The 15,707-nt window shown below is 36.3% G+C and overlaps 9 protein-coding genes across 9 annotated transcripts; 3 read left to right on the top strand and 6 right to left on the bottom strand.

Moving 5' to 3' along the window:
* Positions 1–481: 481 nt before the first annotated feature.
* On the top strand, positions 482–2,282 carry C9374_009077 (uncharacterized protein; the record flags this gene model as incomplete). Its single annotated transcript, XM_044699224.1, has 4 exons — positions 482–1,454; positions 1,533–1,605; positions 1,737–1,966; positions 2,065–2,282. The coding sequence occupies 4 exons, from the start codon at positions 482–484 to the stop codon at positions 2,280–2,282; spliced, it is 1,494 nt and encodes a 497-aa protein (XP_044544823.1).
* A 169-nt stretch (positions 2,283–2,451) lies between these two features.
* Positions 2,452–3,171, bottom strand: C9374_009076 (uncharacterized protein; the record flags this gene model as incomplete). The annotated part of the gene is made up of 1 exon (XM_044699223.1): positions 2,452–3,171. One exon carries the CDS (start codon positions 3,169–3,171, stop codon positions 2,452–2,454), a length of 720 nt encoding a protein of 239 aa, XP_044544822.1.
* Positions 3,172–3,352: 181 nt separating this feature from the next.
* C9374_009075 (uncharacterized protein) lies at positions 3,353–5,590 on the bottom strand (the record flags this gene model as incomplete). The annotated part of the gene is made up of 4 exons (XM_044699222.1): positions 3,353–4,087; positions 4,176–4,245; positions 4,370–4,959; positions 5,150–5,590. 4 exons carry the CDS (start codon positions 5,588–5,590, stop codon positions 3,353–3,355), a joined length of 1,836 nt encoding a protein of 611 aa, XP_044544821.1.
* Positions 5,591–6,195: 605 nt separating this feature from the next.
* C9374_009074 (uncharacterized protein) lies at positions 6,196–8,088 on the top strand (the record flags this gene model as incomplete). The annotated part of the gene is made up of 6 exons (XM_044699221.1): positions 6,196–7,136; positions 7,300–7,590; positions 7,677–7,804; positions 7,882–7,893; positions 7,948–7,971; positions 8,027–8,088. The coding sequence occupies 6 exons, from the start codon at positions 6,196–6,198 to the stop codon at positions 8,086–8,088; spliced, it is 1,458 nt and encodes a 485-aa protein (XP_044544820.1).
* Positions 8,089–8,202: 114 nt separating this feature from the next.
* Positions 8,203–9,897, bottom strand: C9374_009073 (uncharacterized protein; the record flags this gene model as incomplete). The annotated part of the gene is made up of 2 exons (XM_044699220.1): positions 8,203–9,494; positions 9,690–9,897. The coding sequence occupies 2 exons, from the start codon at positions 9,895–9,897 to the stop codon at positions 8,203–8,205; spliced, it is 1,500 nt and encodes a 499-aa protein (XP_044544819.1).
* A 298-nt stretch (positions 9,898–10,195) lies between these two features.
* On the bottom strand, positions 10,196–10,738 carry C9374_009072 (uncharacterized protein; the record flags this gene model as incomplete). Its single annotated transcript, XM_044699219.1, has 1 exon — positions 10,196–10,738. One exon carries the CDS (start codon positions 10,736–10,738, stop codon positions 10,196–10,198), a length of 543 nt encoding a protein of 180 aa, XP_044544818.1.
* A 291-nt stretch (positions 10,739–11,029) lies between these two features.
* C9374_009071 (uncharacterized protein) lies at positions 11,030–12,745 on the top strand (the record flags this gene model as incomplete). The annotated part of the gene is made up of 2 exons (XM_044699218.1): positions 11,030–11,128; positions 11,255–12,745. The coding sequence occupies 2 exons, from the start codon at positions 11,030–11,032 to the stop codon at positions 12,743–12,745; spliced, it is 1,590 nt and encodes a 529-aa protein (XP_044544817.1).
* A 209-nt stretch (positions 12,746–12,954) lies between these two features.
* Positions 12,955–13,843, bottom strand: C9374_009070 (uncharacterized protein; the record flags this gene model as incomplete). The annotated part of the gene is made up of 3 exons (XM_044699217.1): positions 12,955–13,271; positions 13,464–13,556; positions 13,687–13,843. The coding sequence occupies 3 exons, from the start codon at positions 13,841–13,843 to the stop codon at positions 12,955–12,957; spliced, it is 567 nt and encodes a 188-aa protein (XP_044544816.1).
* Positions 13,844–14,107: 264 nt separating this feature from the next.
* Positions 14,108–15,394, bottom strand: C9374_009069 (uncharacterized protein; the record flags this gene model as incomplete). The annotated part of the gene is made up of 1 exon (XM_044699215.1): positions 14,108–15,394. One exon carries the CDS (start codon positions 15,392–15,394, stop codon positions 14,108–14,110), a length of 1,287 nt encoding a protein of 428 aa, XP_044544815.1.
* Between the last annotated feature and the right edge of the window lie 313 nt (positions 15,395–15,707).

The following is a 15,707-nucleotide window of genomic DNA, read 5'->3' as shown; positions in this document are numbered from 1 at the left end:
AGTAGTTTCAACTGTTTTCAGTTGATATATTAATCTCAAATTTAAAAAATGCAACCGTGTCTTCATCATGCCAGCCTACAACGACAGCAATAAGGGAACCTGTCTTTTTTGACATTGACTGTTCTATGACAGGTCTCTCCCTGTGCATGGACGGTCTCAAATGATGTATAGTGTTGGTTCGAGAAATTATACATCTCCAATTTGTTGTTCATCTTCATTGATGATTGGAATTAAGGGAGGAGGAGCTCAAATTTCTTAACAATTCTCGCCCATTGATCCTCGATTTGCAGCGAATATCATTGATTTGGGAATGTCAAGACAAAGAAGCTCAACACGGATAGTATTTATGTGCTGCCCTAAAAGGTGTCTCAGCTATTGTGATGACCTAAGGGATTCAAGCAGCTTTGTCAACTGGTGTGCAATTAATCTTGAGATCAGTTTTCATAAAGTACTTTTTGCTGGTGAACAACAAAGAAAAAAAATGCGCATCCGATGCACGGGGCAGGTGAAACATGTTTCTGATCATGTGATCGTGCTGTTGGTCGTAGTGGTTGCATCACTCCAGTTTTTATTGCATGAGAATAGTGATTTCTCTCATTCCGTGTTGGTTCAGGCTCAACAACTATCACCAACGATGAGATCAGCAGTTCATGAATCATTTAATAATTACAAAGAGCAAGTGGATCGTATTATTCAAACTCTCACTCTTGGTTCCGAGAAAGGAAAGATCTATAACTTGCTGGCCTATATTGCTGATACATATGGAGGAAGATTGGTCGGATCTAAAGCCTACGATTTGGCAGCTAAGGAATTTGTCCGTAATATGAAACAAGACGGTTTTGATAATATTCAATTACAACCTGTTTTCAATGTAACTCATTGGGAACGAGGAGATGTTGAAGAGTTACAAATGTTAGAGCCTCGTTTCATTCGCAGAATGGAAGTAATGGCTCTCGGAACTTCTCCAGGTGGTTACATTGAGAAGGGAGAGGTGGTGGTTGTGCGTAATTTTGATGAGCTTGAGAGAACCAATGTACGAGGAAAGATTGTATTGTTTAATATGAAATGGAATGGATATGGAAATACAGTGATTTATCGCAGTCGAGGACCAGCAGAAGCAGCCAAGAGAGGAGCTCTTGCATGTTTAGTGAGATCAGTAACTCCATTCAGTATCTACTCGGCACATACAGGAGTGACGAATTTTGAGGAGAATGGTCCTAAAATTATGGCCGCTACCATTACTGTGGAAGATGCTGAAATGATTGATCGCATGACGAGTCGTGGCCAGCGTGTAGTGTTGAGCTTGAGGTTGAATTGCCAAAACTATCCTCCAATCACTTCATATAATATTATTGGAGAAATAACAGGTTCAACCAAACCCAATGAAGTCATTGTTGTGGGTGGACATTTTGATTCGTGGGATGTTGGAGGTACAGGCGCAATGGATGATTTGGGTAAGTAAGGCAATATGTCGATTGATAACACGAGATGTATTTATTGGACTAATGATGAATTGTTCTTCTCGGAGCTAGGAGGAATTATGGTATTCTATGGAGGAATTAAAACACTGATCAAATTAGGAATGAGACCTAAGAGAACCATAAGGTACGATTTTTAACACAATCCCTTATTTATTTTTAACATGTTTGTAATTATGAACAAAACTACCCGTTTCTTGTTTACTGATCCATACAATCAATTGAAATTGTTCAATGATAAATGGAAACAAATATCAGACTGGTTGGCTATTCTGCAGAGGAATTTGGAGGTGGAAGATTTGGAGGTATGAGCTATGTGGAACACTATCGTGACCAGCTTAAAGATCATCTCTTAGGTGTCGAGTCTGATGGTGGGCCATTTAGACCATTGGGCTTTGAGTTTACTGGAGGACCAAGAGGAATGAGTCTTGTTCATCAAATTGCAACAACTTTACTTTCCTCAATTAATTCTACGAGAATTGTGACTGGTAAGTGTTGTGGCTTGATTTTCGGCATGCTGACAACGTTTTATGATCAACATTTTGGTATTCATAATCGGCTACTCTTACCAAATGCAAACCAATAGGTGGAGGAGGAGCTGACGTTAATCCTTTAAGAGAAGTTGCTGGCATTCCAACCATGTCACCCAATGTGGATGACCAAGATAGATATTTCTGGTTCCATCATACAAGAGCAGACACCATGACTGTACTGAATTCAGATGACTTGGATTTGCTGTCTGCATCACTTACATCCATGATCTATGTTATTGCTGACATGGATGAACGATTCCCAAGAGATTAATAAAAATCAACATGTTCTTACATTACCCAAGAATCTGTTTCATTATGAACACTGAAGTCGAATCAGTAAGCCACAGAATTCAAAATTGATGACTGCATGAAATGTCTTTTATTTCATTATTGATAAATAATTTTTTTCTCAATGAAATCCACATGTGGTGACTGACACCTTACTGAACAAACACTAACCAGCCAATGAAAATATAATACAAAATGACAGGATACATGCTCAAAAGTTTCCTCTTTGGTTTGACACTGTGAGTAAGCACAAGTGTCGAGGTGATGCAACACCAAATCACACAACACAACACCACAAAGAATCTAATTGTGAATGATTCAAGGAAAATAAAAGCCACACTACACAACACGAGAGGAAAGACACAATAGCCCAAAACACAAACGCTCTGGAAGAAACTAATCGTACCGCCCAATAATTGGCCATTCAATGTAACAATACCACTTCCGAGCCAAATTATAACGAAAACTCCACCAAAAACGGCTCCTTTTTGTGTTTCTTTTGCACTAAATCCTAACGTAAAAGCAAGAACAATACATAAAAGTAAAGGTCCCCATAAATCCCAATTTCGTAATTCTCGTTGTATTTTCTGCTCATCACGAACCGGAACTAGAACAAGAGCAATTTTTCTTCCAATATTCGTTAAATCTCTCATGATCGTCTTGTAAATGGGTTCATCAATTGTATCCGTTGTATCATCATAATCATCCTTGTGTATATTTGCAGTATTATTATTTGTTCCCGATGATGAATTATTCTCTAAAAGTGGATTATTTTGTCTCTCTAGCTCTGAGATGGCTGATGTGGCAAACGGATCATCATCATGTTGGAGAGCAAATGGATCCGATGTGGAAGAAGACGTTTGGGGCTGCATTTTTTTTTTAATTTTTTTCGTGATTTCTTCCAATCATTTAGAAGAACACTTTCTTGTCAACTGAATATAGAATGAAATGGCCAAAGTGAATGAAAAATTCCAACAGTCATCTGCACGAACGATATTACCAAAGTTATGACATCCTGTCAGATCTGAATCAATCCATTTCAATGATCCATTTTTAATGAGACGACAATTTGTTAATTCTTACATTAAGGTCATTCTCTTGTACAGTATTGTTGTTGTCTTGAATTTCTTCTTCAGGTTGTTGCATTAAATATTCAAGTGATTGATTTGCAATTTGTACTAGTGCCTTACTCAACATGGTGGCTGTGAAGGAGTGATCAGGTTGAATGGCCAGTGCCTTGTGATAATATTCAATGGCTGTGTGTAAATTTGAACTGCCACTATATTGCTGTAAATGATAGGTCAATCCAATAGCAGAATAGATGGATGCATTCTTTGGCTGTAATCCAATACATTTCTTGTAATAGGCAAGAGCCAAATCGTATTGTTTCAATTTTCGGTAAGTGTTGGCAAGGTTGAACATGATGGGTTCCCACATTTGGACCACAATGTTGTTTTCAGTGTCAACAAAGTGAGAAGTATATTGTGAATGAGAAATTTCTCTTGAAAAATTTGGAGTATCGTCTTTCTTGGGATTGAGTCGAAGAGCATTTTCAAAATGTTGTTTAGCATCTTCATAGAGTTTCCACTTGTAACTGATCATGCCCAATTCGTTGTGAACGAGTGGATCGGTTGGGCAAATACTTAATGCTTGTTGAATAAATTTCTGAGCGAGTGTGAGATTGTTTGTTTTCATGTGTTCCATTCCAATGTAGAGAGGAGGTAAGTGACTTCCTGTGAATAGTCGATAAGCGGTTCTGTAGGCAGCCATTGCTTGATCAGGCTCGTTCTGTATGTGGTGTTGTTGTTGTTGTATTTGTTTGTATGGAATTAAAAAATATGCTCGCTCACTTCATCTTGTTGTGCACACTACTTACATCATTTGAAAAGCAATGTCCAATGCCAAGCCATGCTTCCAAAAAGTGAGGGTTTTGATTTGTTGCTTTTCTGTTAATTTTTTGTTTGAATGTGTACGTACAATTACAACACCATTGTTTCGTCGAGAAATGTACAAACATTATTTATAAAAAAGGGTAAAACAACAACAAAATAACAACAGAACTGTACTTACGTAAAATACGATCGAGCTGAAGCGAACTTCTTGATGGAATAATAATAACAAGCCACAGCGAACCACGACACTGCTGATTCCTTATAGTCGTCCACTAATTTGTGTGACAAGGAAAATAATTCACTCTTCTTATTGAGCTCTACCAGAGTTAAAATATGGATTGGTAAACATGCTTGATTATAAGGATCTTCCTCTATTATCTGTTTTGTAATTTCATATGCTTGGTTAAATCGTTGAGAATAAAAGTATCGTTCTGCCTCGCTACATCGAACATCATGGTTTTTCGACAAATTATATTCTACACTTAATTTTCTTAATGCTTGTTTGCTATTGTCATTAATATAGCAAAATCTATCAATTTTGGATGTATAAAAGTATTTGATCCATTGGTCTTCCTGTGAAAAATTAATTTGGTTGAGTAACGCAGCTTGGTCTTGATTGTTCAACAGATTTTTCTCTACCAATTTTTCAAAGGCTTCATAAAAGTTGGGATCATAAATTAATGTTTGTGTGTACCAGTGTATGGCTCTAGCCTTATTATCCAACATATCGAACGCTTTGCCTCGTAAAAAGCACAAACTTGCAATGTACTGATGGGAATATTTTTAGTGATGTGAATTTTGAGTTCCATGGTTGTCAATAGTGATATTTAAATGATGCAATACATTAGCCAAAATAATAATAAAAATAATAATAATTATAAAAATAAATAGAAACAATTGGAATGTTGGGCGTTCAAAAAGAATGTAAGTTATTGAAAAAAATCCAAATAAATCCTACCTGTTGAGCTCCTTCTCTATGGTGTAATACTTGCTCAAATTCCATATCATTATCTCCAAAAAGACTCAAAATTTCCAACCAATCATCACACTTTTCCAAACATTTTGCAGCCAAAAAGAAGCATTCCATCGGAGCTCTTTGAGAGAAGTTTGTAAATGATGATGTTAACAAGTGTAATGCTCGTTTAAATTGTCCTGCTTTAAAGTATGCTTTGGACAATAAATAGATGGCTTCAATCTCCCGTGTAGAATAAATTTCATAGAGAGGAATGGATGGATCTTCGGAATTGAGACTCCAATCCTTTTTATTCTGAAAGGTGAGGTGATATAATTTATCGGCATGGAAAATTGCATTCTTGTATTCTTCTTGTTGTTCCATGAAAAAGATTACCTTGTTCTTGATGGAGTCCAGAATGAACGCAGGAGTTTGATCTTGAGACATTTTTTTGTTGGCGCCAATGTTCAACGCTCCGACCAAGAAATATTTCGCTGTTTAAAATATTTTAATCTTGTGTGGTCGTAGTGCAGTGGTTAGCATATCTGATTCCCATTCAGAAGACCTGGATTCGACTTCCGGCGATCACAAATTATAATTTTTGCAGGATCACTAATTTGTTTCTTGTAAAGCTCAATTCTTAATTTTTGAAAAGATCAATAAAAGACCGTATGTATGATACATTACATACATACCTTTATTCCAAGTTCATTTTCGTATCCTCTTCTCATAGATCCGTTTCATCCACATGGTGACCATATTTGACTCGTCAAACAAGCCACCCGTCAGTTCTTCCCATGATGGTGGATTTTCGAGCTTGTTTGGTTTAAAATCACAAGTTTGATCTTCATCTCCAATAATTTCATCATCATCTTGGAGTGATGCAAAATCGGGTTGCAAGGCTCATTTTATTCTGACCTAACTTGGAACTTTCTTTGAATTTGTAGAAAAAAAAATAGTGTGATCTTCTCTCACTATACTTCCTTCATCACTACATCAACAACAACTTTGCAAATTTTCAAATAACATTTTCTCGGATCCGAACTGTTCTCATGGCAAAGATGAAAAAGGCAAAATCTGGAAATTCCAACGAACCTCCCCGAACCACTCATAACAATTCCTCTTCCAAACTCCATCATAAAAACGATGCTCTTGATGATATTGAACGTTGTTGTCAGAATTTATCAAATTCAAAGTTAATTGCTCTTCTCAGTTTTCATAAACGATATTTACAAGATGAATTGGAATGTAACGAGTTAGATGAAAAATTGATCGAATCACAGAAGAAATCAAAGCAATTTTCATTGAAAGGCAAGCTGGATGCATTGAAAGATATTTATGAAATGTTTCCGCATATTCCTGTATCTAGAATTAACGTGATTTATGATGAAGTATGTGATGGACGTGTGGATGGCTTGATTGATGTCTTGCTTGGTCTGGATCCGAATGAAGTTCAATTTACGGATGATCTTCCCGAGGAGAGTCAACAAGAGACTGTTAGTAGTAGTCATAGGTTTGGTCTTCCACCACAACAATCACAAATAGAATTGTTCAAGAAGAGATGGGATTTGTCACAATACATTTCATTCGATATCGATCCAAATATTACAGAACTTGAAATTGATTATTTAACTGCTGTGAAGATGAGAAATTTGGCATTCCAAGAATATGGCTTTGAAGAAGAAGAGGAAACTCATAGTCAACAAGACGCCTCTGTGAACTTGGATGAAATGCCAGAACACGAGAGAGAATTTTACTTGGAAATGAAACAAAAAAAGGAGCAATTGAAAAAAGAACGTCAATTCATTATTGCCAAGATGAAAGAAGCAAAACGAGCAAGAAATGTAAAAATTTATTGTGCTGGTGAAGAAGAACATTTAGCCAAAAACACATCCGAATTGAAGAGGTACATGTTTACGAGAAGTATTGAATTCGATCTTGAAGCAGAATATATTCATTTTAGAATTGTTGAATCACAATTCCATCGATTGTTGTAAGTAGGGCTTGTGTGAATGGATTCGAGTCTAATGACCATTTGCAAAATGAACATTTTTTAATATGAAATACGAATGAACGAATGAACGAATGAACGACGAACGAATGAACCAATATCTGACACTTTTTGAAACTGCACCATTGTGACAATGACCACATAGAGCGCGATACATGTACACTACTCAAATGATTCCGTATCAACTCCAACAAGTGGAATATATTGTGAATCCAGAAATTGTTAGGAATTTTTACAATTACAAAAAGGAACTTGCCAAAAAACACAACTTTTTATACGAGTCAATGAATTGCTATTTACTATTTCATGGAACTTCCGAAACGAATATGGAGAACATTTTAAAGACAAACTTTTTATTGAGCAAGGTGGGCTCTTCTACAGATATGGGATTTTATGGTAAAGGTTTTTACTTTAGTGAGTCACCTCTCATGTCCATGTAAGTAGTTATTGCGTAAATATGGTGAGTTTATAAGCATCATGTGTCCTACGTTGATACCATACATACACGTCACGACTGCACAGATCTTATTCAAGAGGTAATCCTTATCTGTTAGTTTGTTTGGTGATGGTGGGAAAAGCATTCCATATGACAACTGTGCAAACTGGTAGACCATTGGAAAGTGGTTATGACAGTCACGTTTCACCAGATGGTAAGTTGTTGAGAAACCTGTGAAATGAGATACAATGCCTAAACTTTTAACATTGCTCATTCGTACAAAAACAAAAGGCTGTTCTGAGGGTATGTTGTTTTTTTTAATAATTAATATTTATTATTTAACTCGCTTTTTTGCAGTCATTATTTTCAATCCTCATCAGGGTAAGTTTTTGTGTTGTAGTTGTCACTTGTTTCAACAACAAATTGCAATACCAAGTCATTCCAATGTACAAGGTGAAATGGCAAAATATTGGAGGTGCTAATTATGGACATTATTGAGTGTGACGTGTTCCTCCATATATTGTAAAATTGTGACAAATGTGTGATTGTAAAAATTGCAACTCTGCTGACATAAAAATAATTATTATATTAATACTGCCTTAATCATAACTATTAATCACAAAGATAAATAGAATCCATTGAGGCAACACCTGAGGCCACTCCTCCATCTTGAAAAGTCGCTAATTTGGTTCTCAACAAGTAGCCGGCATGACTGTTCTTCAACTCTTCCTTACCATCGCCCAAAAAGATTCCATAAATACCAAGCTCACTAATACAGTCACCAGAAGAAACTTGTCCCTGTCTTATAATGTCCTTTTTGTGAAGTTGAGGTTTGATTTTTCTCATTAAAATATAGGTATACTTGATGGCTGCATATTGTTCATGATTGGGATGATTCAGAAGAATGTCCAAATAATTTTTCATGGTCTCTCCGTAGACAAGATTACCTCCTCCCTCTCGTTGTGGCTTTAGCACATAATCATCCGAGTGTTCAAATGCATCCCTAATAAACTCAATCGATTGTGTATCTTCCAATGAGTAAATTCCTGTAAACACTTGTTTCACAGATTGTGCCTCTTGCTTACTCAAAAACTTTTCCAACACTGCATCATCATACATGATTTGCTGAATCTTTTTAGTGCCAACCAATTGCACGCCCACAGAAGGACACTTGATGGCCGCGCATGCCTCAATCATTCTTCTCACTTCCCACTCACCCTCCGTTGGATAATCATCAGGAGTGTAACCCGATCTAAAGTAGACCACACTCACCAAATGTTGTTTCTCAACTAATAGTAGAGGTTGATGGGTTGCAGCATCATCCCGAATCAACTCAACATTTCCAATCAATTCCTTCATACTTCTTCTCAATACAAACACTCCATACTTTTCCAAAAGCATGTGCTCATAGGGTTTCTGATCTCCGATATTTCTCTCTCCATCCTGAACCACAAACAAGATGAAATAGGGCCCTGTTCGTTGTTGAGAGAATTCTTGATGAGTGGTTCCATTCAAACCATGATTGTTCAAAAAGGTTTGATGAGCCAACTGCATCACGTTCACGATATTCTCAAGAGATGGATTGGGTTGAAGAGGTGCTTCTGGATAATCACTCGCAAGCCATGTTCTATATTGTTGAAGATAGGAATGTAGTTTATGAGTAGTTGCTCCGAGAGCTCCAAACGCAGATGAAATGGTATTAAGCTCTACTTGTTGAGGAATGTGTTCTCCACTCTTTTCATCCACGTGAAGCATGTAATCGGATCGGTGAATGGCTAGCTGATAGCTGGAACGAGTGTTGGGAATGGTTTCATTGTAAATTTGAAGAAGGCGTTTGACAAAATCATCATATTGTGCGACTTGATTCAAGGATTGATTGATGAATTCAGAATCTCTACTCATTCCTTTGTGTTCATGAATGAGTTGATGATTGGGTCATTGGGATGATGATTATTCCGTCCATCATCGGGTTGGAATTTTAATTCGGAATTGTCATCATCATCATCATTACGGAAATTCATGTTTGTCCAAATCATATCATGCACACAGCAATAATTTCAATCAATCATTGAGAAGTAAAAACTCAATTCTATACATACGATCAACAAGAGTATTCAATAAAGGAGCAATAGTAACTACTTTATCGAATGCTTTTCTCGGAATTGGTGTTGGTGTGAGAGTGAAAGGAATGGGATCCGACTGAAAGGAAGCTCCTCGTTGACTCTTTAGAATAAATCCGTTACAAATGGCCCAGCTCTGAGCGAGTTCAATTAACGCATGTTTGTTTTTCAAGTTGTTGGATATCATGATGTGCGTATTCGATAATTGCTGTCAATTTTTTGTATGAATGAAATTAATTTTAATTATTGATTTCAACAAAGACACCTGTTGTCGAAGAAGAATTCTACGCATGCGGGCGCTGTTTATTTCGTCGGAAGGTGATCGTTTGGACTTAATTAAAAGGATGATTTTATTTGGGTGTGAAATAAACCCTGAAACACTCAGATGCTTGAAATATCTATGCTATGGTGATGCATTGGAAATATTAATCTTTCATTCATTAATAATAAACTTGAATCTTGTTCAATAAATAAACATTTTGAAATTATTTGAACTTGAGAATATCCAATTTCTTATCAAAGTTGGATTCTGGCGTGCTCAAGTGAAGTTCAAGTTTGAGGTCAATAGTTTCATCATCTTCTTGGAGAGCATTGTCAAAGTATTCGTCATCCCTGTCCGATTCGTCATCGTCCATTGGATGCTCCCAGTGAGGCTTTTCCAATCCTAAAACAATAAGTCCATCCTCTTTCATCTTGTACAAGAGCCAAAACATGGCCGATGCACCAGCAATCTTTGCAAGCAGAACCTCTCTCTTTGGTGGTTCAGGTAAAATTTCGTCCAATTCTTCAAACTCGGTCTTTTTGTGATTGCTATTGTTATTGTGTTTTTCTTCGTGATGATGTGCCGATCCGTTTTGTTTGTTATTATTGCAAGAAAAATTACGTGATGATTGTTGATTCATGTGTTGAATAACACTGCTCAGAGACATGTTCTGTTTTGGAGCAGCGGATTGGAAAGCCTTCTTCACAAAGAAATGGCTATGCACGAGACCCACAGGTCTGGCCAACAGGGTTCTATTGCTGAACATGAGTATTTTTTAATAAAAATGAAAATTGAATTCAAATCATCATGATGATCGTTCTTCTCCTCAGAGAAGAATGATTAATCCCTTCCGAAGGAGATGGTAACATCAACCTAATCAAATGAATGGAAGATTCTATAAACCACAGATCATAGTATCGATAGAAGAGAGATGTTTGTAATTACAGACCCAATTGGCGCCCAAATTGTAGATTAAAAATTTATGAAAAAAACCGTTAGGGTTAGAAAAAAAATTCAAAACGACGAAATACAGCAGCACCTTTATAATTTTTGAGAGATGTCTTCAAATCAGATATCGGGAGAAGACCGTAATAATGCCATCATCATTCAAAGGCTACGGGCAGAAAATGAAACCTATCAGAGAAATTTTGACAATGTAAGTTATTGCAAGGTTCTTTGAAAGTTTTAATCAATTTCAAATAACAATCGGGGTTAATCATTGATAATGATCTCTCCTGTGTTTACGGAATTAACCCATGAATATGAATTCATAAATAACAAGTTAAAACGAGAGTATTTGGATTTATATAATCAAAACAATGAGCAACATTTGAGGTGGAAAACACAACTTGAGAAAAAGTCCAAAGAGTTTGAATCGCTACGGAATCAGTTTGACAGGGATACACAAGAATTGCAACAATTGAAAATGAAATTAATGGAAGAATTGGAATTACGACAACGACTCGAAAGAGAAATTGATGAGAATGACAAATTCAGAGAAATGTACTCTGAATTGCGGCGTGAATATGAAATGGTCAAGAATGAACTCACTCAAAAATTGAAAATGTCAGAGAAGCGATATGACGAGTTGAAAACAGATTATGAAGACAAAATTCAAGAATTGGTCATGCAGCTCAATGATCAGACCATACAAATTAAAACTTCTAAAGAGGCTATTCAAATCAAGAAACTCGAAGAAGAAAAGGAAGAGTTCTCAATTCACATCCAAAAGCTGTTAAAAGAATTGTCAGATGTTCGAGAGGAGAAAGCTCAAGCCGTTGCAGCCAAAGAACAAGCAAATTTGATGAATACTCAACGATACTCTGAATTGCTTTCAAAATGTCGTAATTTCGAAACTCAAAACGACAGGCTCCAAAAGAAGTGTGAGCGTTTGCAATCTGAGCTGGAAGAAGTGACACGAAACAATGATCGAATGCATGATCAGATTTTAAAGCTCGAAAAGGATTTAACAACGGCAAAGAGTAAGCTCGAAGAGACAGAAAAACAATTCGCCCAAGAGCGTAATAGTATGAAAGCGAACCAAATTCAAAGAGAACGAGAATATGAGAGGGATAGAAATGTTTGGGCCAACAAATTAAGTGAGGCCAATAAGAGAATTGAAGATTTGCAACAAACCAAACAAGATCTCATCAATCAATCCTACGACATTCATATCAAGGAAAATGAGCGCCTTCATGAAGCTCTTCGAAAAGAAACTGAAAAGTACTTGCAACTGGAAGTAGAGAAGAATGAACTGAAACAAGAATTGATGGCAAAAGAGAAAAAATCACAGCAAGATTTGCAAGAAGCTGGTTACGAAATCACACGGCTACGAAAAGAATTTGAAGCTTGTAAAGCGGAAACCCAGTCGTTTAAGGACGAACGTGACTATCAAACTGATAAGAACGCTCATTTACTCAAAGTAGTAGCCGACTTGAAATTGGATATGGACTCTTTGAAACAAAAGTACCAAGACTCTTCACTGAGAATTGAAAAATTATCCAAAGATTATTCTTCTGCAAAAGATATTGCAAAGAAATATGCTTCGAAATGTTCCAAAATTAAGGAAGCTTACAGGTCTAAAATTTATTCTCTTCAAAAACAAATTGAAGAATTGAATGACCAATTGCTACAATCAGAAGCCTCTCTCACGAATATGCAACAAAACTTTATTTCAGAACGACAACAATTACAACGAAAATGTTTTGATTTGGAGAGGGAACGAGATCGATTCAAAATTCTAAGCTCGCAAGTAGTAGAGAATGTTCTGTAATTTACAGCCCAAACCTTGAATTTCTCACTCCAAACCATACTATACCCTATCAAACACTACCCAAATACTAAGCTCTAGGTTCTACCAGATGAATGACAATAATTAAAAATACAATTGAAAATAAATTTTATGAAATGTAATAATAAACGATTAACAGAAATTATTCATTGTTGGTACAACAATTGTCACCATAATAAGGATGCAAAACCTTAAAAGTCATCATCTTCGTCTTGATCTAATCGAGAATACTCAGCTTTTGGTTCTTCTTCCTTCTCTGTGAGCCATTTAGGTTCAATTCCTCTCATGTACAACAAGAAAATATAGGCACATCCAACAATAATTCCACCTGCACCAGGTAAAGCCGAAATGACAGTAAAGCAAACAAATATACTCAACACAATGACAACAATTCCTCTCACTAAAAAGTTTTTGTGATAAATATTGAGAATTGGAACTTTTCGTTGGAAGGTTGGAATGGGAACTTCAAGAAATGGAAGGATCAATCCATAGAGTGCACAGTAAATAGCTGTATATATGTGTATGTATGTGTGCATGTGAGCATGTCACAAGAGAGATGTCCATTGGTCATTCATGGCCATGATGAAATACATGTTGTATGGATTCATTCATTCATCATTGGCAACATCCAATACCAAAATAATAATTTCATAATTTCATATATACACCATGTATGAATTCATCCATGAACAACACCTACCCACATATAAATTGAAAATATTATCATCCAAAAATTTAGCTCCTGATTTCAAGAAATAAATCAAGAATAATCCAACCGATGCAATCAGAGCCACTATTTTTCCAAAAATTAATTTCCGTATATATATCATATTCAAGAATTTCAATATCAAATCATTTTAGAATAATTTCAAACAGAATGATCTCTCTCCATGTTTTCATACCAAATATCAATACACACATACATAGACAAACACCGAGTGACACAAATCGCATGTAGGGTTCAACATTGGGAATGAAGGAGGTCCACTCTCCGATACGATTCCGAGCTCGTTTCCACATCAGGCCGATGGCTTTTTCGGCCACCTTCTCAGCAAATTCTTCACTGACGTTCGTGAGCATTTTTTTTTAATTGGTTTACGAGTTCTTCAAAAATGATATGACAGTTGACAGCTTATGAAATTTTGCTGTTTTCAAAATGGTGGGAAATGTGAAAGAGGTCAAAACAATGAAAATCAATTTCAATAATTTACTTTTTGTGTAAAAGTATGCTCTCAAAAATGTTGGGTAGGAGTATGGCGACAACTCTCTCTCTATGTGTGGAAAGAGTAAATAATATTCGAATGTGTGTGAATGTCGTTTTGAAAAATGGTATTGAATCAAAAACTATACCAAAAGAGCTGCCATGATTGGAAGATGATCGGATGCATTTCTTCCTGTATTTTTACATTGCACTTCTGTGATGGCTCTAAAATCCAAAACTTGAATGTTCGGAGAAACAAATATGTAATCTGTACATTTGCCTTGTATCTTTTGAGGATACGACAAGGAATCTAAAGAAACGTTTGTGTCAGAAGTAGTGGTGGTGGTGGTGGTGGAATTAGTGGTATCAGAATTGAGGGCGGTATAACGAGAAGATGATCCATTTCCATTCAAACCTACAAAGGTTGGATGATGGGCTGGATCCACACTGATCAGCTTAAATGATTCTTCTTCGTCGTCTGAATCACAATTTGAGCCGTCACTCGCCGTGTCATCGTCAGAATTAGAATCATCCATGTTTTTAGCTCCCAAATCGACTCCAGTGCTCAGTAAATGGACTGCATTCGAGTCAGGTAAGCAATTTAAATTTCCCATCACAATACACGGTCGTTGAACAATTTGATTTTCTTCGTCCTTGTCACAGGTTAAATTTTCAATGTATTCCCGAATGAGATATGCCGAGTTTCTCCTAGCTTCCACACCAATATCCCAATGAGTATTGAAGACATGGAATGAGTTTCGTTTTGATGACGATTTGATATTTCTAAATTTGCACCAAGTACAAAGTCTTGGAGCCACAGCATCCCAGCTTCTGCTTCCTTTCGTTGAAGGTGTATAACTATACCAAAAACAGCCTTGGTCTAACAGCTCAATCTTTTCAGCATTATAAAAGATTGTGATGTATTCTCCGGAATATTCATTCGTATTGTGATTATAATTCTGTCCGAGACCAAACCATAAATATTGTGAACGCTCTTGTCTTTCGTTCAATAATGTAAATAAATCAAGAATTTGATGTTGAAGACCATCCTGAATAGCAATGATATCTGCCTTGCTCTCCAAAATGATATTCGTTATTGTTTCTTTTCTATTCTTCCATTGGTCAATTCCATCAAAAACAGAATCTCTCCTAATACTAAAAGACATGACTGTAATTTCATTTGGTATATTCATTGTTTGACTTTCAAGTGATTCCTCATTGACTGCTTCCTGCGAAGATTTAGTGTTGTATCCGGGAGCAATGGGTGATGAATTGTTACTCATTCCCAACATGTTACCATTCACCACTAAATTCAAATGAAGTGTTGTTGGGTTATTGGGTGTTGATGAAGAAGCACTTAATGATTGATGTTTGGAAGCGTTCTTTGGAGGAAGAGTTCCAATGTGTCCATTTGGTGGATTATTTCCCATGATGATGATGTGTGTGGTTATTGATGATGTGGGCGAGAATGATACGTTGATGGTTAATATATTTTGGAGCGAGTAAGAAGAAAAATCGGTAATAATGATGAACCGATGATGATTCCAGTTGGCCAAGAATAAATTAATTGAAAAGTGGGAATTTGATGTTGATAGTAGTGATGCAACAACGATTTTAAAAGTTCTATTGTTGTATATATAGTTCGGAGATGGTGAACTGATGATACTCGGGTTGGTTGGGATCCCAAGTTATTCAACAAAGAAAGAAGAAGAGGTAATTATCTCAACAAGAACCTCTTTGCAG

Source organism: Naegleria lovaniensis, assembly GCF_003324165.1.
Source record: "Naegleria lovaniensis strain ATCC 30569 chromosome Unknown tig037, whole genome shotgun sequence".
In the NCBI taxonomy this organism is placed as follows: Eukaryota; Heterolobosea; class Eutetramitea; order Acrasida; family Naegleriidae; genus Naegleria; species Naegleria lovaniensis.
The sequence above is the reverse complement of the archived record's forward strand: the minus strand, read 5'-3'. Positions and strand labels throughout refer to the sequence as shown.